At 38.6% G+C, this 20,862-nt stretch overlaps 2 protein-coding genes across 2 annotated transcripts; both read left to right on the plus strand.

The window, feature by feature from the left end:
* The first annotated feature begins 733 nt into the window (after window positions 1-733).
* top2a (DNA topoisomerase II alpha) lies at window positions 734-17,304 on the plus strand. The gene is made up of 35 exons (XM_007255156.4): window positions 734-976; window positions 2,109-2,255; window positions 2,479-2,569; window positions 3,766-3,829; window positions 3,969-4,114; window positions 4,248-4,345; window positions 4,449-4,661; window positions 5,513-5,686; window positions 5,784-5,885; window positions 6,081-6,218; window positions 6,974-7,112; window positions 7,264-7,421; window positions 7,504-7,629; window positions 7,744-7,854; window positions 7,981-8,086; window positions 8,251-8,360; window positions 8,755-8,847; window positions 8,957-9,071; window positions 9,239-9,360; window positions 9,443-9,591; window positions 9,826-10,057; window positions 10,504-10,638; window positions 10,744-10,944; window positions 11,829-12,024; window positions 12,698-12,789; window positions 12,981-13,124; window positions 13,226-13,309; window positions 13,509-13,718; window positions 14,081-14,207; window positions 14,427-14,591; window positions 15,033-15,198; window positions 15,323-15,384; window positions 15,478-15,642; window positions 16,294-16,520; window positions 16,624-17,304. The coding sequence occupies exons 1-35, from the start codon at window positions 950-952 to the stop codon at window positions 16,750-16,752; spliced, it is 4,764 nt and encodes a 1,587-aa protein (XP_007255218.3). The 5' UTR covers window positions 734-949; the 3' UTR covers window positions 16,753-17,304.
* Window positions 17,305-18,159: 855 nt separating this feature from the next.
* On the plus strand, window positions 18,160-20,024 carry LOC103034289 (gap junction delta-3 protein). The gene has a single exon (XM_007255166.3). It carries the CDS (start codon window positions 18,591-18,593, stop codon window positions 19,476-19,478), a length of 888 nt encoding a protein of 295 aa, XP_007255228.1. The 5' UTR covers window positions 18,160-18,590; the 3' UTR covers window positions 19,479-20,024.
* The last annotated feature ends 838 nt before the right edge of the window (window positions 20,025-20,862 follow it).

Raw genomic sequence — 20,862 nt, forward strand, 5'->3', positions numbered from 1 at the left:
TTTCCCAGCAACTTCCAGTGGTTTGTGTGCTCTATTGTTTTTTGTTTTTAAATACGATGAATGGGCGGAGCATGTCTTTCGCATCCTCCCAGTCTTCTGCGTTTCTTTGGATCTCTTTGCCATGCCCCGCCCTCTCAATGTTGTGATTGGCTACTGTTGCAGTACATGCGTTATAACTGTTTCTGCGTTAAAATAATTATAATTTAGGTGTTCTTAAAATTATTTGAAGGTTTATATTTAGGTATGTGTTCTATATTCAAAAATATCGTGTACAGATAACAAACACCTACAAAAAAATAATGAACCTAAACACAGTTGTTTTTAAATCCGAAAAATGGGCGGAACATGTACGTTCTTCAGCGTTTTTCTGGTTCTCTTTGCCATGTCCCGCCCTCTCTTTGTTGTAATTGGCTACTGTTGCTCGTTTTGGCCTCTAATTGGTTGTTATCGCAGCACATGCATTATAACTGGCTGTGTCAGTTTGCATACGGTATGTGTTTTATATTTAAAAATATAGTGTACAGATAACACATTTCTAAAAGAAAATGAAACTAAACACTGTTGCTTTTAAGTCTAGTAAAAAGGCGGAGCATGTGTTTCGCATCCTCCAGTCTTGTCCCGCCCTCTCTACTGTTGCTCGTTTCGGCGCTCTGATTGGTTGTTATTCCAGCTCGTGTGTTTTGATTGGATCTGTCCGTTGGCGGGAGGCTGTACTACACAGTTTGAATTTTGAAATCGGTCCGTTAGCTCGCAGTAGGGCTGTTAGAGTCGGTCAGTGCATTAGCTAGTTTGGTAGGTGAAGTAAGGTAAAATAGTTATTTTACAGAGGCGACAGTCGGGCGTGTAGCTTTAGGTAAGCGCGGTTTTGCAGGTTAATAAAGTCTCAGGATAAATTTTCGGTTTTAACCAGTATTTTAATAGAGTTTGAGTTAACTGATAAAGAGGGAACATGGCTGAGACGGACGGAGTGCTCAAGGTAAGTTAACTTAATGGCTGGTATTTTATGCGTCGTTTAGTTTTAAGTTTTTGTGCGGTTTTAAATGGGTATCTGGCTTAACACTTTACTGTAGCTTCTGTTTATATAACCTTTTATATTTATAAACATATATTTTTATTGAGTCGAAGATTAACCGCTTATTTGTGTAGATAACATAGATCTGGTTTATCCAGGTCCAAGTACTTAAAATCCGTCCCGGGATTTTGTCCCAACTGCATAGGCTGCTTTGCTGCTGCTAAACTGCAGCATAGCCGCCCAGGCAGTTGTAACAATATCCTGGGGTGGATTTTAAATATCTGGACCTGGATTCCCACGTCTATTATTTGACTAGGTTACGTTAGTTGTCCTAGGTTAGCTAAGTTAAGCTAGCTAAATTGTTAGCGTTTTCTTTGTCAATACGTAAATTTTTTTCGTCTTGTTACGTTTGCACGACGTTTTATTGTCAAATATTTTAAATATAAATCCATAAAAACATCATCTGTTGAACCTGTTTTATGGAGTGGACAGGTTAACTAACGTTAACTTATTTAGCTTACGTTAACTGTCTCCACTTTCTAAGGAAGCCGTTTTTCTAGTTTATTTTGAGCATTGCTCTTAGTATTTTATTCTATACGTCGATATGAGCGTTAGCATAGCTAAACTAGGTTAGCGTGCCCAGGATGTTTTTTAAGCACCATCTAACGTTAAAGTACATAAAGAAAAGCAGTTTAAGCTCACCAGATATGTGAGGGTACACAAAAGGAACTTAGTTTTTTTTTTAGTTAAGTTACTGTAAATGTTTACTAATGTTTTTTTATTCATTTCTTTTTCAGACATGTGTTCATTGTTGTAACAGTTAATGACAATTTGCCTTTTTATTTTTAGAATAGAACTTTTTTTGTTATTGTTTTGAGATACGAAGATTAGTCGTCAGTTCACATCCAAATAACATATTTACCGTACTAATTATAAACACAGTTATAAGTAGTTTTAACCCTTTAAATCTGTTATATAGTTAACAGCACTAGAAACACTCCTAGCTAGTGCCATAAATCAGCTCTATCTGCCTAGTTTTTGACTGTGTTGTGCCGCACAAAAATCTACAACTTTCCCTTTTTCTCTCTTTTCTTAGTCATACTTTGAGAACAAGGCCCTGAGCAAGCCTAAGAAAGATGACAGGAGGATGTCCGTGGAGCGCATTTACCAAAAGAAGACCCAGCTGGAGCACATTTTGCTCCGGCCAGACACCTATATTGGTTCTGTGGAGCCGCTCTCACAGGTAGGTCAAAATAATATATATTGTTAATGATATAAACCTTGTTTTATGCTGCTGTAATTTCACCACATTTTATCACAAAAAATCAGTGAACAAATATTGTAATAGTAATACACTGTGTATCTAAAACTGGAGAACAAAAATTGATAAGTTAACTTAAGGTGCTTCCTTGGCATTACAAGTCCCGTGAAATTACTTCCTTTTCTCCCCTCTTTTCCTCTTCTAGCAAATGTGGGTGTTTGACGAAGATGTTGGACTGAACTGTCGGGACATCACATTCGTGCCCGGCCTCTATAAAATCTTTGATGAAATTTTGGGTATGTGGAACAATTTGGTATAGCAATATACATGTTTATGTTTAACCTCTGAGTTTATTCAGAAACTTGATTGTTATTCTGTCATATATGCGCAGTGTTCGTTGTGCAGTGTCACCATTACCACCATCTAGGTTGAGTGTTATCCACTACAGTTGTGCATTGTGTATTTCTTATCTTTAGAATTTGATTATTGAATATTATGTCGAAGTTTGACCATGTGTGGTAATACAAGTATTTACCATATCCGCCTATTTTTATCTATCAACTTAAATAGTAAAGTAGTGCACTGTTTGTGAGAATATGGATTCCTCCATCCAAAAAAATTAGTCAGGTCAGTCCACCCTAAAATAGCAAAAAAGTGCTCACAAATAAATTTATATGTCTGTTTTTTAACTGTTAAGGACCCGGTTAAGTTGACACACTTAGCAACTGACATAACCAGCTTTGCGTCAGAAATGAATGTGTACTTCTGATTTTATATGGACTGAATAATTGATATTGATTTGTTGCACAATAAATGGACATTAAATCAATAATATTTCATTGTCACGATATTGTCAATTGTGTTTCTGTATGTCTGTTCACATGATGTGACAGTCGCGCAATGACAATGCTTTAATAGCTGCAACTAAATAAACAGTGTGGACTCCAGTAGGTGAAGAGAAATAGTTTCACAAACTATGATTGATTTAATACTCTTTGATTTAAAGAGTATAATTGCTTTATGCTATGTTATGCCAGTGGTGTTTTATGACCTTAAAATTACCATTTTGTTTCGAAATGCTTTCTGGGACAATATATTATCCACAAAATGAGTTGAAATAACCGGCTTAGTCTTAGCCACTTTGAAAGAACAGCATCCATTTGCAAATTACATTAAATGCCTGAAATAGGGGACCAAACACTATAAGGGGCTCAAAAGGGGTGTTTGACTGCTTTTGAATCGGATGTAAGATCAAAAATGACTTAGGATGGGAATTAAATTTTTATCATTAAGATTGATTAACTATACATTCCAGTTATTATCTCTCAATCTTTAAATCTTTAAAATCATAGTTGTCCTCTAGGAATAATTCTGCTAAGACTGCTACTGCTAAGTTTTTTTTATTGTTCTAAATTCAAATGCTATTACTATTAAAATCTCTTTCATGGATTTACAATTGTATCCTAAATATGGTGGCTTACTTCTTTTACAGTCAATGCTGCGGATAACAAGCAGAGGGACAACAGCATGAACTGTATCAAGATTAACATCGACTCGTGAGTGTTTGAGTTTGGCCCTTTGTCTTAGCTGCTTATAAATATTTTTCTCTGCATCTGTTTGAATTGGGTATTTAGTCTTGTAGACTTGAGACTATATCTCTTGATGTAATCTGATCTGTCTCTCTGGCTCCTGCAGTGAGAACAACACCATCAGTGTTTGGAACAATGGAAAAGGAATTCCTGTGGTAGAGCACAAAGTGGAGAAAGTCTTTGTGCCTGCTCTCATTTTTGGTCAGCTGCTTACATCCAGCAACTATGATGATGACCAGAAGAAGGTCACAGGTGAGGCATTGTCTTTGGTGTTTGGAATTGGATGCAGTTATGGCAATTTATGTTTGTTTAAAGTTTCTGCAAAGTTTACTTTTACGTCATTTTTTTCAACTATTTTGATATATTTCTGTACATTTTAACACAGGTGGTCGAAATGGCTATGGAGCAAAGCTGTGTAACATCTTCAGCACCAAGTTCACCGTAGAGACTGCCTGTGCAGAGTCAAAGTATTCCTTCAAGCAGGTCAGACATGTTTTTATTCTGCTTTTGTAGGGGGATAAAACTGATGCAGAAGGGAATTCAGAATTTTAGAGCTTGTGAAATAATTGTTTTCATCTTCTTGCAGACCTGGTTTGATAACATGAGCCGTGCTGGTGAGGCAAAAATCAAGCCGTTTAGTGGCGATGACTACACTTGCATCACCTTCCGGCCAGACTTGACCAAGTTCAAGATGCAGTCACTGGACCGAGACACTGTGGCCCTTATGACTAGACGAGCATATGACATTGCTGGGGCCTCCAAGGGTGTGCGTGTCCTCCTCAACGGCACCAAGCTGTCTGTGAGTAACATTTATTTTTAACCTGTATTGGTTGGAATGGGTAGACTGTGTAGTTAAGATTAAATAAATCTGAAATTTGAATAGAAATTATTAATGTTGGAGTTGACTTGATGCATGTTTTTCTTTTCCATTCCGACGAACATAGACACTTTAATATTTGGTAACAGCAAAAAAAAAAAGATTTTACCTTGGTTACGATTACTGGGCAATTCTTTCAGTTGGGACAATATCAGTTTTTAGTTTGGTACAAGATGCTCAGGGGACAGTACCTGGACGTGTACAGTGGCAGGGTTCATACAGTCATGAAAAACCTAGAAAAGTCATGGGATGTGAAAAATAGCAATTTCCAGGCCTGGATAAGTTTTGGAAAAATAAAAATACCCAGAAAGTTTTGGAAAAGTCATGGAAATTTGCTCTACAAATATGTGTTTTCGTTTATCGATAGAGGAAATCAAATTTGAGCCAGTAATTTAGACCTACACAATGGAGCTTGTATTTCATTATTTAATATTGTGTGTCAGATTTATTTTAGACATACTATAATCAATTTCGATTATAATTTTGGTTGATTTTTGGTTTTATTACCCATGTCTGAACTGATGTTTTAAAAATTGTATGGTCATGAAAATTTCTCTCAAAGGCATGAAAAAGTCAGGGAAATTTATTGGTTAAAAAGTGTATGAACTCTGAGTGGGGAATATGTAAAAATAAATAAATAAAAAACTGAATACCGCACATGAGTGATGATATGGGAAGGGTTATTTTGGTCTGAGATCCTAAATGTGAGTTTTAAATATATGTACGGTGCCGTATATGCTACTTACGCTGGTGTCATCTTGTCTGTTTCTTAGGTGAATGGATTCCGTAGTTACGTGGACCTGTATTTGAAGGATAAAGTGGATGAGACCGGTACTCCTCTCACTGTAGTGCATGAAGTGGTGAACTCACGCTGGGAAGTGTGTCTCACCCTGAGTGAAAAGGGCTTCCAACAAGTCAGTTTTGTCAACAGCATCGCTACCACAAAGGTATAACTTCTCCAGATGTACAATTTAAAATGAAGGTTGCATCTATGTCGCCTGTAGCTTTTTAAATAAATTGTGTTTTTGCACATATTTTTCTTAGGGTGGTAGACACACGGACTATGTGGCAGATCAGATTGTGTCAAAGCTGATTGAAGTGGTGAAGAAAAGGAATAAAGGTGGTGTGGCTGTCAAACCATTCCAGGTAATACAACCTTTTTCAGGATTCTGTAGACATGTTTTTGCACTGCTTCTCAAGAGCACATAAGCACTTGTAATTGAGCTACTGGTTATGTGACCTTCACCTATTTATATTTATTATAATGTTGTAATAACGTGACGGAGCACAGGGTAATTTGATCAATAAATGCGGCGTGTTTGTTCTGTTCTGTTCCCTCAGGTGAAGAACCACATGTGGCTGTTCGTGAACTGCCTGATCGAGAATCCAAGCTTCGACTCTCAGACCAAAGAGAACATGACTCTACAGCAAAAAAGCTTCGGATCTACCTGCCTTCTCAGCGAGAAGTTCATTAAGCAGGTTTGTAACCATTATTTTTAATCAATTCTAATTTGAGTGCCACACAAAAATACTCAATTTTCCTAAATTTATGACTGAATACTGTAAATAGATTTTTAATTTTGGTTTTCACCTAATTTACATAGTACTGATATCTGCATGTTTAAATGGATGTCTGATTCATGCTGACAGACATGGCAATAGAAGAATCTAAATATTAGCTGCTAAAGTGTTGTCAAATATAATCCATACGATGGTAATGTTTGTTTTAATAAATATCTTTGTTTTGAAATGTAATTGTTTTTGGTGTCTTTTACAAAACTGTTCCCTTATCATTGTTATAGCTTTAAACAGCTCCCCCTGCTAGACTATCCAAATATCTTTGACCTATACATGCTAATGTCTAATTCTGTAACACTATTAATGAGGTCTACATCTTTCGTTGAATTTATTAAACAGAATGTTTAAGTCAATACATGATTGATGATCTAAACTAGCTGATTTTAGTTTACACTAATACCTGGAGTTATAAAAAAAAAAGTGTGGAGCTCTCAGGATTCCCAAAATGAAAACTTATGTGGTTATTGTATATTAAAGCCTAATGTGATACTGGTTTCAAGAGTGCCAATGTCAACTAATTAAAGCAACTGTTTACACTTCTACACTATTTTTCCCTATAGGAACATGTAGTGCTTTAACACCCTTTTAAATGTGGAATTGGTCTTTTTGTAAGTTTATTTATTTTTAAATGTTTTTCTCTGCTTTCCCTTTTATAGGCCAATACTTGTGGCATTGTGGACAGCATAATGAACTGGGTAAAGTTTAAGGCTCAAAATCAGCTCAACAAGAAATGCTCTGCCGTCAAACACACCAAGATCAAGGGAGTTCCTAAACTGGATGACGCCAATGATGCAGGTAGGATGAGTCACATAGTTACTATTAGAATCGAGAGCATTGCATAACGATATATCAGAAGTTATGGCCCCTCAATGCAAATGTATGACCTAGGCAAGTTGTGTGTGTTTTAATTTATAAAGTTTTCTGTCTCTGCATATTTGATATTCAGGTGGCAAACACTCTGCCGGTTGCACTCTGATCCTTACCGAGGGAGACTCGGCCAAAACCCTGGCCGTGTCTGGACTTGGTGTGGTGGGCCGCGATCGCTACGGGGTCTTTCCCCTGAGGGGTAAAATGCTGAACGTGCGAGAGGCCTCTCACAAACAGGTCTGTTGATACAAACTGTTTTCAGATTGGACCTTCTTGCTTCTTTGCCTCGCAACAGTTTGTAATGATGTATCTGTTGCAGATCATGGAGAATGCTGAGATCAATAACATCATTAAGATCATGGGCCTGCAGTATCGGAAGAACTACAGCGACCCTGATTCACTTAAATCGCTCAGATACGGAAAACTGATGATCATGACAGATCAGGTCAGCCTCTTGATTGCAGTTGTAGTTTTTGTTTTAGGCATTTATTATTTATTCAAGAATTAGGTTTTTCAGAGCTTGTTGTAATGTGCTTTCTTTTGGGTTTATGTCCTACAGGATCAGGATGGATCTCATATTAAAGGGCTCCTGATTAATTTCATTCACCACAACTGGCCCTCGCTGCTGCGGCACAACTTTCTGGAGGAGTTCATCACTCCCATCATTAAGGTGAGTGTGTTGCAATAACTAGATACAGATTGTTTGCATTTTACTGTTGTTGCAACTAACCATATAACAGTAGCCAATAGTAATCATTCACACACTCTTTTGACTGTTTCTTCATTTGGGTTGCAGGTGTCCTCTAAGAACCAGGAGTTTTCCTTCTACAGTATTCCAGAGTTCACAGAATGGAAAGAGAAGCAAAACAACATTAAATCATGGAAAATCAAATACTACAAAGGTTTGTCCTAAACACCTGTGGTAGTACATCGCCAAATGTAAGCAGCCATCTTTGCTGTGTATTTGTCTCACAAGCTGAGGTGATGGGATCACAATTAAGTGTGATGTTGAACTAATATTTGCATTATGATATTTTGCCTGAACATTTCCCTTGTCCCTGTGCAGGTTTGGGTACCAGCACATCCAAAGAGGCCAAAGAGTATTTCTCGGACATGGCGAGGCATCGCATTCCGTTTAGGTACTCTGGGCCTGCAGATGACGAGGCTATCACCCTGGTAACTACACGTCTCATTGGTCTATTATAGCTCATTTGACAAGCAATGGCTGTGTCCAGAATTTCTAAAAGTTACACATTTTTTTCCTGCTGGTCCACCTCCTCTCCTCCGTGACCTGGAAACTAATTTACTGACACCATCTTTCGTCTGCCGGAATAATGGAGGAGGCAAAAGAAGGCTTTTATGGAGTGACAAACTTACATGACAGTAGAACCTCACTTTTCTTGTGGTAGGAGAGGAGGAGGAGGAGGAGGAGGAGGAGGAGTAGCAGCAGAAGATTCTGGACACACTCAGTGTCTTCTAAAACTAAGACCTACTATTGGAGGTTTCCTGAATAATCACTTGACATTCATATGCGTACCTGCTTTCTAACACATTGACTGTCTTTCTCCAGGCCTTTAGTAGGAAGAAAATTGAGGAAAGAAAGGAGTGGCTCACCAGCTTCATGATAAACAGGCGCCAGCGTCGAGAGCACAACCTGCCAGAGGTCTGAAATCTGACTGTGCCAACTACCAGAAATGTTTATTCATGTGGTGAATTTTTAATTTTTTTTTTTTTATATAATAAATTGCATACCTTTTTTTCTTTGTGAACAGGAGTACCTCTATGGTAAGGAGACTTCATCCCTTACCTACCATGACTTCGTCAACAAGGAGCTGGTGCAGTTTTCCAACTCAGACAATGAGCGCTCCATCCCGTGCCTGGTTGATGGTAAGACATGCTATATAAAAGACAGCACACTTGCAAACTACCTTTTCATACAGCCTGTAAAAAAAAAATGTATTACCTAAACAGTTAGTAAGTATCTCAGGATACGTTGATGTAATGATGGATGATGTAAATTGTATTTTAAAGTGAGCTGTGTTTTCTGCTGTCAGGTCTGAAGCCAGGTCAGAGGAAGGTGTTGTTCTGCTGCTTCAAACGAAATGACAAGAGGGAGGTGAAAGTGGCTCAGCTTGCTGGTTCTGTTGCAGAGATGTCTGCTTACCACCATGGAGAGGTTTGCTTGCCTACTTCTTTATGACTTTTTACTGAAGAAAGTCACTTTTCTTTTTTATAATTAATTCTTTTCTGATTCTTAGATTTCTCTGATGATGACCATCGTGGGTTTGGCGCAGAACTTTGTTGGTAGCAACAATCTGAACCTGCTACAGCCTTTGGGTCAGTTTGGCACACGCCTGCACGGAGGCAAAGACTCTGCCAGTCCCAGATACATCTTCACCATGCTCAGGTACTCCTAGAAAAAAGTGTTAAGAAATTTGAAGAATTTGGTGTCAATCCATATTTTCAGTTTAGAACTGCACTGTCTGATGTTGCCCAGATGAAGAATGTTCCTTCCATGTCTTATTGCATGTCAGTACACGTCTGCCGTTCTTTCGTCTTGCCATCTTTCCGCTGCTTAGCAAAAACAAAAACATTGCTGTCCCTCTCAATAACCCTGTGCTCCACCCCGCTATCTCTGCAGCTCTCTTTCCCGACTGCTGTTCCCTTCTGTGGATGACAACCTGCTCAAGTACAACTACGATGATAACGTAAAGGTGGAGCCTGAGTGGTACATCCCTATCATCCCCCTGGTGCTGGTCAACGGTGGTGATGGCATCGGCACAGGCTGGGCATGCAAACTTCCCAACTTTGATGTTCGTGAAATCATTAACAACATCCATCGAATGCTTAATGGTGATGAGCCGCTGCCAATGGTAAGAACAATTTATCCGCTTAAAGGTCTTATTTATTTTTACGTGAAATACCTCATCAGACCTGCCAACATGTATGCATTTAGTGTAACAAGCACACATTTTGACCTCCTAGTATGCTTGTTTCAGTCCACTTGTCTCTAAAGTTGATTTTGCTTCTGAGCCACAAAGATTTGCGCATAAGCAAGTGCCTTTGACCAGTCAGACCACTGAGGGTTTTTTATTTATTTATTTATTTTTTCCGTTCTGGATGGGGAATAAAATCCTTCTCCCCCCAAATAAAAGGGAAAATGACCCCAGGACCCAAGAACCTAATCTAGTCCGGATAGGGCTTTAGGAAAAACAACAATGCTTGTTTATTTTTTTATGTATAGTTGACACACACATACTGTTGTGCATTAGTTACAATGTAGATGTTACAATGTTGTCAATTGTATTCTCTTGTTCAGCTTCCCAGTTATAAGGGTTTCAAGGGAACCATTGAGGAGTTGACAAGCAACCACTACCTGATCAGCGGAGAGGTGTCAATCATAGACTCCACCACTATCGAGATCTCTGAGTTGCCTGTGAAAACCTGGACACAGGTAAGTAAAACATTAGTTAAAAAAACACACACACACTAAGCTCCTAATGTGTCTAGAAAAGAAAATGTTTTAGAGAATGCCCGTTGACCGTTTTACCTTCTTCAGTCGTACAAAGAGAATGTGCTGGAGGTGATGCTGAACGGCTCTGACAAAGTCCCCGCCCTGATCACTGACTACAGGGAGTACCACACTGACTCCACAGTGCGCTTTGTGGTGAAAATGACTGAGGAGAGACTCATAGAGGCCGAGGCTGCAGGTCTGCACAAAGTTTTCAAACTGCAGAGCCCCCTCACCTGCACTTCCATGGTAAGGGCAATGCCACACCTAAACACACACACATGTTTGCTTAATTAATATCCACATTAAAAAAAAAAAAAAAAACGTACTTTTTTTTTTTTTCTTCCATTTTCTTTCTAATAGTACATGTATATAACTTGCATGTATATGGTTAACCTAATCATCCAAACCTGGCTTTCTGTTAATGTAGTGATTTATTTGAAGTTATATAATCAGACCTGCCAACATGTACAAATTTTGCATTTTGACCTAGTATGCTTGTACATAATGCTTGTAATGAGTTCTCTCCTTTCACCATGTCCTCTTGACATGCAGTGACTGCTAAAGTATCTTTCTCTGTCTCCACTGACATAGTACAGTAAAAAAAAAAAAGTCTGTAGTCTGCCAGACCTAAACTACACTATTACTGATTTCCTCCCAAAAACGCACAGGGAACTAGCAGAATTATAAAAATTATATTATTACATTTGGCTGGCACCTTCACCCTTAGTGACTTGCAGATAATGATGTAGATTTAATAATGGAGGACACAGAAGTTCAAGGCTAAAATATTTCAGGCAGGGCCTAATGGAGGCCAAAGGGAAATAGTGGGATAAAGAAGAGAAGAAGGGGAAGAAGGAAATGAGGTTAGAAGTAGTTTGTTAAAGGTATTAGATGAGTAAGTGCTCTTTGAAGAGCTCTGTCTTCAGGAGTTTCTTAAAGGTAGCGAGGGATGCTCATGAATTTTGTTTTTTTAGTTCGGCAGGTCTGTATAAGTAATGAGGCATTTTTACCTCAAAAAAAGCAGCTTTAAGATCATCGACCTGTAACTGATGTCATGATTGCATGTATTAAAGCTTTTAGTTTCAAACCTCCTCCTACAATTAAGCCACTGTTTACTTTCTCCCCTGCAGGTGTTGTTTGACCATGTGGGCAGTCTAAAGAAGTACGAATTTGTCCAGGACATTCTAAAGGACTTCTTTGAGCTTCGTTTGAAATACTATGTCCTGAGGAAGGCCTGGCTCGTTGGCATGCTGGGAGCTGAAAGTGCTAAGCTGTCTAATCAGGCCCGTTTCATTCTGGAGAAAATTGAGGGCACTCTGGTAATCGGTAAGTTTTGCTTTTTTTTTTTTTTTTTTTTTTTTTTTTTTTTTTTTTTTTTTTTTGGGTCCCTTTTATTGCAGCTGTGCAATTGCACAGTAGTAATGGTTTGTTTTTTTGTTTGTTTTTCTTGGTACTGGCTTTTTAATTTTTTTTTTATTTAACATGCAGTTGAACAACCCTTTTGTTTAGTAGTCCAGTGGATGTGCTATATGACCTAGACAAGCTGCTTTATTTTATTATTAGTGTACATTTCTTTTGAAGGTATAGAAAACTGTGCTCACTGATCTCTGGCTTTACTTGTAAATTCTCTAAAGAAAAGACATATCATTTTAATAGTTACAGAGTCATCGGTGTTTGTCTTTTTCTAGTTATCGTGATAGAAGTCTGAATCTTCTGTGTTGTGTAAAGAGTGCAGTAATACTATCTGGTCCATCTATTTGTCCATCTGATGTCTAGTTGCATCTATTTCCAAAGCTCATTTTATTTCAGTTGCTACAAGCCAGCAGTGAGTTCTTTGACCAATGATGTAAACAACAAAAATACTCTGGGGTGTTCTAAAACTTTTAAATGAGGAATTTATATAAGAGTTAAGTTTGTACTTCCACTAACAATGTTGTATGTGCTGTTTGTCATGTGTTAAATGTGAGCACAAATAACTTGCCGTTGTAATTTGTTCTAGAAAACAAACCTAAGAAGGAGTTGATCCGCATGCTGCAGGAGATGGGATACGACTCTGACCCTGTTAAAGTGTGGAAACAAGCCCAGGAAAAGGTATGCTGCAAACAAACACCCATTTGTTAACTGTTTAGTTGTTTAGATTTATAAAAAGCTATTGCAGTGAATGCTGAGAGATCTGAGACCTATGTGGTGTCCATTTCTGGACTTGAATTCAAGTCACTTGTTGGAATGGTTTGTCATTTATTAGAATTATGTCTTTAATCATTTTAATTTATTCCTTGTAGGAGGTGGAGATAGATGCAGGGGAGGAAGATGAACAAAAGGAGGAACAAACATCAGGACCTGACTACAACTACCTGCTGAGCATGCCCATGTGGTACCTCACCAAAGAGAAGAAGGATGAGCTTTGCAAGCAAAGAGATGCTAAGGTATCAGTGAGAATTATAAAATAATTTGTGCAACACTCATTACATTTTCATTTTTCCTTTTTTTATTATTAAATTAAATGTATGTCTGCTTTCTGTTGTAGCTCACAGAGTTGAACATGCTGGAAAAAAAGACCCCTTCAGATTTGTGGCAGGCGGATCTAGCTGCCTTCACAGAGGAGCTGGAGGTAAAATGCACAATCAAAACCAGCAATTTGTTTTTCTAGTTAGCCTTTGAGCTTTTCTTCTGTTGGACATTTATTTTGGACTTCAATTGTTATTTACTGAGATCCTGTTTTGGCTTTTCTGTCTTTTGGTCCAAAACATAGATTTAATGTTGTGCATGAGTTTACAAATGGCCTAATCTACTGTTTTCTGATCTTTTAGCGTGTAGAGCAGGCTGAAAAGGAGTCCCAGGCCAAAGTGACCCAGGTTAAGGGAAAAGGTGGCAGAACCAAGGTGGTAAAGATGAAGGACGAGACCCTGCCTACACCTCAGGGCCGCAGAGTCATCCCCCGCATCACCAGCACTATGAAAGACCAGGCAGTCAACAAGGCTGACTACAAGAAGACAAAAGGCAAGAAAGGTTCAGTCAAGGTGCGTGCATTTATAGCTTAATAAACTTCATACTGAATTCCGTTCGAAGTACGTTCTAATGAATACATACATCTGCTTACATTTTGAATGGAGATTTTATTTATTTATTTAATTTGTTATAGTTGGTAACATTCTGCTCCACATTCACTTCACCTCCCGTTATGGAGCTTTAGCACTTTGTATTGTATCAAGAGGTAGTCAGAAATAAACTGTTTACGCTGCTGCTTTTGTGGTGCTAAGATATATTATTTAGGCTAATCTTGCAAACTGTTCTGTGGGTGTTTAAACTTATAACTAATGCAGTGTAGTGAACTACAGTTATATTTCTCTGCTTCACTTTCATCTTTTATTTTTCTTTTTAGGGTGAAAATGAGGAAAGTGTAGTGATGAAGATGGAATTTGAAGATGAGGAAGCAGAAGAGCCTCTTGAGGTTGGACTGGCTGCACGTCTTACCAAGAAAGTTAAAAAAGAGTCTACTAAGGAGAAAGGTACTTCAAGCACTGGCACATTAAATAAATCTATGCATGGTGTTATTAAAATGATTTTATTTTTTAAAGGGTAGAAAGGATAAGTTCTAAATGGATTATGTAAAGGTCGATGTTAACATTAGGATTTGTGAAGGACTTTTGAAAGCTTTAAAACAGTCTTTCAGTTAATTATCTGTTGTTGGAACTCTTGAGGGCTGAATGCATTTTCTTTTCCCCCAGGCTCTAAGTCCAGCAAGCAGACCACACTCCAATTTAAACCTGTGCAGGAGAAAACAACAAGAAACCCTTGGTCTGATGAGGAAGATGAAGACCTTTCAGGCTCTGATAAGACCACTAGCCCAATGGACACAGCCCCTAGAGAAAAACATGGAAGAAAAGCTGCTGGTGCGTTTGCTCGCTCACTCTTGCATGCGCTTCCACCGCTCCCTGATTGACCTTGCCATGTTATCCTTAGAATGATTTGTTTGTTCTGGTGTGGCTTGTTCAGTCATTCTAAATTTAGAATAGCAGTACTCGTGCAGGCCATGATTAAAGCAGTATCAGTGCTGCTGTTGATAAGACATCTTACATTAATACAGCTAGTCTGCAGATTTGCTGCACAATAGCATGGGTATCCTGCAGTTTATTGAAGGTGTCATAATGCAAGTAATTGTTTGACTCTCTCTTGTTCTGGCACTTGCTATGTGGAATCTAAAAGCTTGGAAATTCCTTTTGTTTTCTCTTGTCTGTGCTCCATATTAAATGTCTGTTTTACTTGTGTGTGATTTAATTATTGTATGTTTTATACTTACTCTCAATATTGCTGATTTCTGTGTTGCTTTCCAGCTTCTGTTAAATATTCCCTGGACAGCAGCATGGATGAGGCAGAAAATTGGGAAAGCTTGGGCAAAAAGAAAACTTCAGCAGTTCTTGACAGTGATGATGACATGTTTGTTCCGGAGCCCAAAGCTGCTTCTGACAGTGAAGAAGACTCTCCTGTCAAGCCTCCACCGTAGGTTTACTTCTTTATGTTCCTTGTTCTGCTTCTCTTGTTTTTGGTTTTCTTTCTTTTTCTATGCTGTTGTGTTGTGTCCACTTCTGTGGAATAAATTCTTACTTTCTTCTTTCTCTTTCAGGAAAAAAGCAGCAGCCAAACCTAAACCAAAGGAGAAAGCGGTTGTCACCAGCACTGATACCTGTAAGCATGTTCACATCAAATTGAGCATAGACAAATGGTAAAATACAAATACAAAAAACAGTCTATGTTTTTATTATTATTATTTTTTTACAGCTGATAGTGCTCCTTTGAAACCCACAGCCAAGCCTAAAGAAAAAGCTGTCAAAAAGACAGCAGAAGAAGGTGCCAAGAAACCTGCAGTTAAGAAGACCGCTGCCCCCAAGAAGACCGCTGCCCCCAAGAAGACCGCTGCCCCCAAGAAGAAAGGAACAGTTGCTGGTGTGTTGCCACAGTCTTGTATCCACCCACAAATCTTTAGCATTGGCCTCTGCGATGCTTCAGTTTCTTTACTAAGAAGTTGAGCTTAGAAGGCTACATTCGTTTCAAATTGATTCAAGGTCATTTATGGGTCATTTTAGTGACTTTCTTTGTAATAGTTAGCACAATTTGCCAACAGTTAAGTGTTTAAGCACTTATTTCTTTGGTTAAGAAACTGGGAACATCATTGCTGCTGAATATATACTGACTAGGTAGGAGTGGGCAGTGAGTGGACATTATTTAAAAACTCTAGCAGCACTGCTGTGTCTGATCCACTCATACCCCTGCAAGACATACTAACACACATTCACCATGTCAGTGTCACAGCAGTCCTGAGATTGACCCACCGCCCAAATATAATACCTGTTCTGTGATGGATTTGAAGTCATTTACAACTGAACAGGGTTAAAGGAGTCTAGAAGGAGACTGTGTGCAGTTTTTAATTATAGAACTACATGTTCCTATATGCTCAATGGGGAATGGTCAGTGAACAATTGTAGAAACAAGGATGTGGTGTTAATGTTATGGCTAATCTGTGTAAATCAGAAAGGCAGTTACTTTATGTAGCAGGAAAAAATGTGAAATTAACCATGATGCTCATTTTCTCAATAGACGTGAAGCAGCCCTCTATCCTTGACGCCCTGTCCAAACCCCCTGCTAAAACAACCGCGGCCAAAAAGTCAAACTCCAGCGACTCTGAAGGCTCTGCTCCAGCCCCATCTGCCAAAAAGGCATCCGTGCGCAAGAGGAAGGTTGTTTTGAGCAGTGATGAGTCGAGCAGCGATTCTGATGGAGGAAACCTTATGGCCCGCCTCATGGGTAAAGCCACCGCTGGAAAGGTACATAATTGTACACCACTCTGCTGGAAATGTTTTCACATTGGAATGGATTTTTGAATCTGACTTGATCTGATTAATAAACTTTTCTTTCTTTCCCTCTCAGAAATCTAAGTGGGAGGATGACGATAGCTTCTCACTGGATGTGATGTCATCTTCTGTGGCCCCCAGGTCAAAAACAGCACGGACCAAAAAACCAATCACCTATGCTTTGGATTCTGACTCTGATGAATGATATTTCCCTCCTTGCTAGTTATGATCTAGTGACCTTTTACAGTAAAATTCCTTTTAGTACTTGAGTTAGTGGGAACCTGAAGCACTGTTACATCTAGTTGATCTGATGTAAAGCTTTGTTTTACAGTTTTATTAACAAGTTTAAAAATTGTATTTGTTTTCATTAGAATTATTGAAGATTTCATATGTGTACTGTAATTGATTGATCCTTTATTCTGATTCTGAAGTTTTTTATGGCTTTTTTTGTGTTGTGATGTCTTGTAAATATTTTCTATGTTGTCTTTTTACACTTAAAGCTTTGCCAAAATAAACTTTATACCAGTTGTTGTATTTGACTCTGCATCTGGGCCTTTGTAACCCTATTTATAAATCACTGTGAAATGCATCCCCTCTATTTCACAGTGCGATTCTGTACTTGGTGTTCAGTTGTCAACGCGTTTGTGTGCATACACCCTCACTTGTTACATACATGGACATGTAACAGTTTGCATATCCTGCACATGCTATAGGTTTGTGCATTGCTACACCAATAATAAACAAGTCGAAAATACTATTCCTGGAGTTTAGTGTCCTCTTCTGAGGAGCATTAGATGTGTCCAAGGTGTCTGTGCCATTGAAATAGTTTACCAAAGTTGGAGTGCAACTGGTTCTTAAAGTGAATTGCAAGTTACATGCTGATTGCTTTATTGCATGTTATTGGGATCTTACCATATTCATTTCCAGAATGTGGTTGAGGCGGGAAAAGTTAATTCATTTTGTTCATAGACAAATGCAGCAAAGACACAGAAACCCAAATATGGGCATAAACGACATGGCGCTGACTACAAAACTGCAGTGGGCTATAACCGGTGCCATCTGGCTAAAAAAAAAAAAAAAAGTCAGTGAAAACCGACCATAAGATATAATGTTAGTAACTGTCCCATCAGACTGTCCTGTTTCGAGCTATATTTTCATTATTTGACATTACTGAATATACATTTTCACAGCACCTTGGTTTTCTATGTTGATTGGATCTTTACTACAAATGAAAAATGCTAAGCAGTTTTGAGTTTCCGAAAATGTGAAAGCAAAATAACTGCATCTCCAGAGTTCAGTTTTTCAAACCTTAAGGAGTGGTCATGTCCCTTAGGAACTGCAGCTGCAGTGCTCTGCTGAAGCTGTTGTGTCTACACACATTTCCTGCCATTACCCAACAAGTTGAACCCCTCATTAAGCTGGATAAACAAGTTTTGTTTGACTGTTTGAACCCTGATAGAGATATGACCATTACGTCCATGTTCTGAATGTGTTCCCTCACTTTGGACTAATTACAGTCATCAGGAACTGCTTCCTTCTTTCTTTCTTTCCACAAGCTAAAATAAGTAGAGTAGAGGCTTTTCTATCATAGGGAAGGAGCTGCTGGGAGGAGACCGGACTTGTACTAGAAAGCGGTTGGGCTCTGTGGATCCATGTCCATTCAGTTAGCCAGTCCTGGACTTAATATTTGACTCTGAATGACTGAGAGGCCTATCATATCTGCTGTTGCCCTTGGACCAAAGCAATTATGAGGACCTAAAGTTCTGGTGCTTGGGAATCCACTTGGAATACATGCAAATGGACATGGTCTTTTTTCCCCCAAGATGGTAGGAGCTAACCATAAAATATTACCCCTGGTGGATATCATCATTTCAGTTTTTTGTCTAGTGGAATTAATTTGGGTTTGACTTGAGAATATTGGACAATGGATAAACTTCTAGTCTTGGCAAACGTCATCGTTTCCAGCCAGTAATCTCAAAATTCAAGGAAAAAGCTTATTTCTGGCTTGCTTGGACCAAAAGCTTTACATTTCCACCTTCCGCCATGACTGATTTTGGTTTCCTTAGTGGACTCTTCGAGTCACTCCAGGCGAACTCGCCCATGCTGGGCCGTTTTTGGCTGCTCCTCATGCTGGTCTTCAGGATGCTGATCCTGGGAACGGTGGCCAGTGATATGTTTGAAGACGAGCAAGAGGAGTTTTCGTGCAACACGTTGCAGCCCGGCTGTAAGCAGGTTTGTTATGACCAGGCTTTCCCTATCTCCCAGTATCGCTTTTGGGTCTTCCATATTGTGCTCATCTCTACACCTGCTCTGGTCTTTCTTATGTATGCCATGCACCACCACAAAAAACACCAGGACTTTCAACAAGGATCTGTATCCAGTTTGTTGGTGGCAAAGCAGCAGCGTCATCTTAAACTTCTTTACATGGTCAACGTCGGCTTCCGTCTTCTTTCTGAGATCGGCTTTTTAGTTGGCCAGTGGCTGCTGTACGGCTTTCGCGTGGAGGCGCAGTTTCCCTGCAGTCGCTTTCCTTGTCCATACACTGTAGACTGCTTCACCTCCAGACCTATGGAGAAGACAGTCTTCCTGGTCTTCTACTTCGCTGTGGGAGTTCTTTCAGCTGTTTCCAGCCTGGTCGAGATCATTCACGTCACCCGAAAGTGGTTAATGGAAAATGGGGATGAGTTGGTACCTTGGAAGGATGTGGAACAGAGGGCAGAGCCTGATGAAGGGAATCTGAAGCAAAATGTACAGAACCTTGCACTGGGAAGTGGTACAGGGTCAAACAAATCCAGGCGGCCACCGCTGTTCACAGGAAAGGGTGGTAGAAGCAGCTGGAGATCACAAGGAACAGTAGGAAATACAAGGTACTCCAGTATCAAGAGCCTCAAAAGCACCAACAGCCAGAAAAGTGCCTCACTGGTGGTTTAAGGACCAGACATTTTGAACAATATTGCACACTATTGGAGTAAAAAGGCTACAGATATGAGTAAATTTAAAATTTGTATGTGTGTATTACATACACACGTTGTTCAGGTCATATTTTGAGCCATATAGAAGATTAAAAAGGTGAAAAATAAACAGTTTGTTGCACAAGTAAATTGTATTATTTATTTTATTGCACAGCCGAAGACTGATACCTGCAGACTTACGATACAAAGTTCTTAAATCCAACGCACAAACCAAGCTAGAATTAGGTCTACTGGAAGTCTTAAACAAATATTACAAAATATATTTTTTTTTTTATTGAACTAGCACTTTGTCAACTTGGTGACTCTTAAGTTCCCATGGTAAAAGGGCTGGCATCACTGACTGCTGCACATGTTTTTGTGGACATCAGATTACTTGTCTGCATTTCTACACAACCACACCATTTACTTTTAGTTAACTGACCTACAGTACCAGTCAAAATTGTGTATACATAGTAAAATCTGTGTTTTTTTATTTATAAATATTTTTTCTGCATTGTAATGCTAAAGCCACCCAAACTGTGAAGAAGAAATATGGAATTAATTAGCAAACAAAAAAAGTCTTAAACAGTCTTTTGTGTGCTTTATGTCACTTGGAATGGCTTTCAGTTAACAGCTGTGCCTTGTTATTTTTAGATGTGACAACCGTGCCTGCCTACTGATGAATATAACGTTTTGTTTGTTTCTTGTAATGTTTAGTTTGTGCTATTTATGAAATGATTCATGTGTTGTTGAGTTGGAACCTGATGAGTGTTTATTTATTTACCTTATTACTTTTGCACTGTAAGAAAAATACTGTTTATAAGTCATTAGGTTAGACAAATATTCAAAAAAACAATAAAGCATAAATGAATCAACAAATTCTGTGGTAGTGAATATTTTTTACAAATTGTATTAAAAGAAGACCCAAACATGGTCAAGTAATACAAGATACCTATTGCTAAACTTCTAAATTCTTAGAAGTTGAAAACTAGTCTTTTTGTGGGCTTTTTTGACTTGATAAAGGACTGCTTTTTGGTGCTACCCAAAAACAATTCAACTTTTTTGAGTATGCACCACATAAATCAAGACCAAGAGAAAGAATGAGAAATGCTATGAATCAGAGCTGAAAGGATATTCTTTGGCCTTTTTTTCTTGCATTGTGAAAGATAATCTGTGTGTGTGTGTGTACAAAAAACAAAGTTGCGAAGAATTTGCTTTGTGAAAACTGAAGATGAATCCAACAAGCCTCATAAAAATCTTGCCAGGCTGTATATATTAAAGCCCAAATGTGCAGAAAATTGTATACTTTGTTTATTAATAACAGGACACTGTAAAATCTGTCAACGGTAATTAATAAGACATCA

Source organism: Astyanax mexicanus, chromosome 15 (genome assembly GCF_023375975.1).
Source record: "Astyanax mexicanus isolate ESR-SI-001 chromosome 15, AstMex3_surface, whole genome shotgun sequence".
Lineage (NCBI taxonomy): Eukaryota > Metazoa > Chordata > Actinopteri > Characiformes > Acestrorhamphidae > Astyanax > Astyanax mexicanus.

What these genes read in the sequence shown, in the direction of transcription:
- LOC103034289 (XM_007255166.3), top strand. Translation starts at nt 18,591, where the DNA reads ATGACTGATTTTGGTTTCCTTAGTGGACTCTTCGAGTCACTCCAGGCG.
- top2a (XM_007255156.4), top strand. Translation starts at nt 950, where the DNA reads ATGGCTGAGACGGACGGAGTGCTCAAG. An exon ending in GGAAACAAGCCCAGGAAAAG is followed by an intron (nt 12,790 to 12,980) that starts GTATGCTGCAAA and finishes TATTCCTTGTAG; the next exon opens with GAGGTGGAGATAGATGCAGG. An exon ending in ACATGGAAGAAAAGCTGCTG is followed by an intron (nt 14,592 to 15,032) that starts GTGCGTTTGCTC and finishes GTTGCTTTCCAG; the next exon opens with CTTCTGTTAAATATTCCCTG.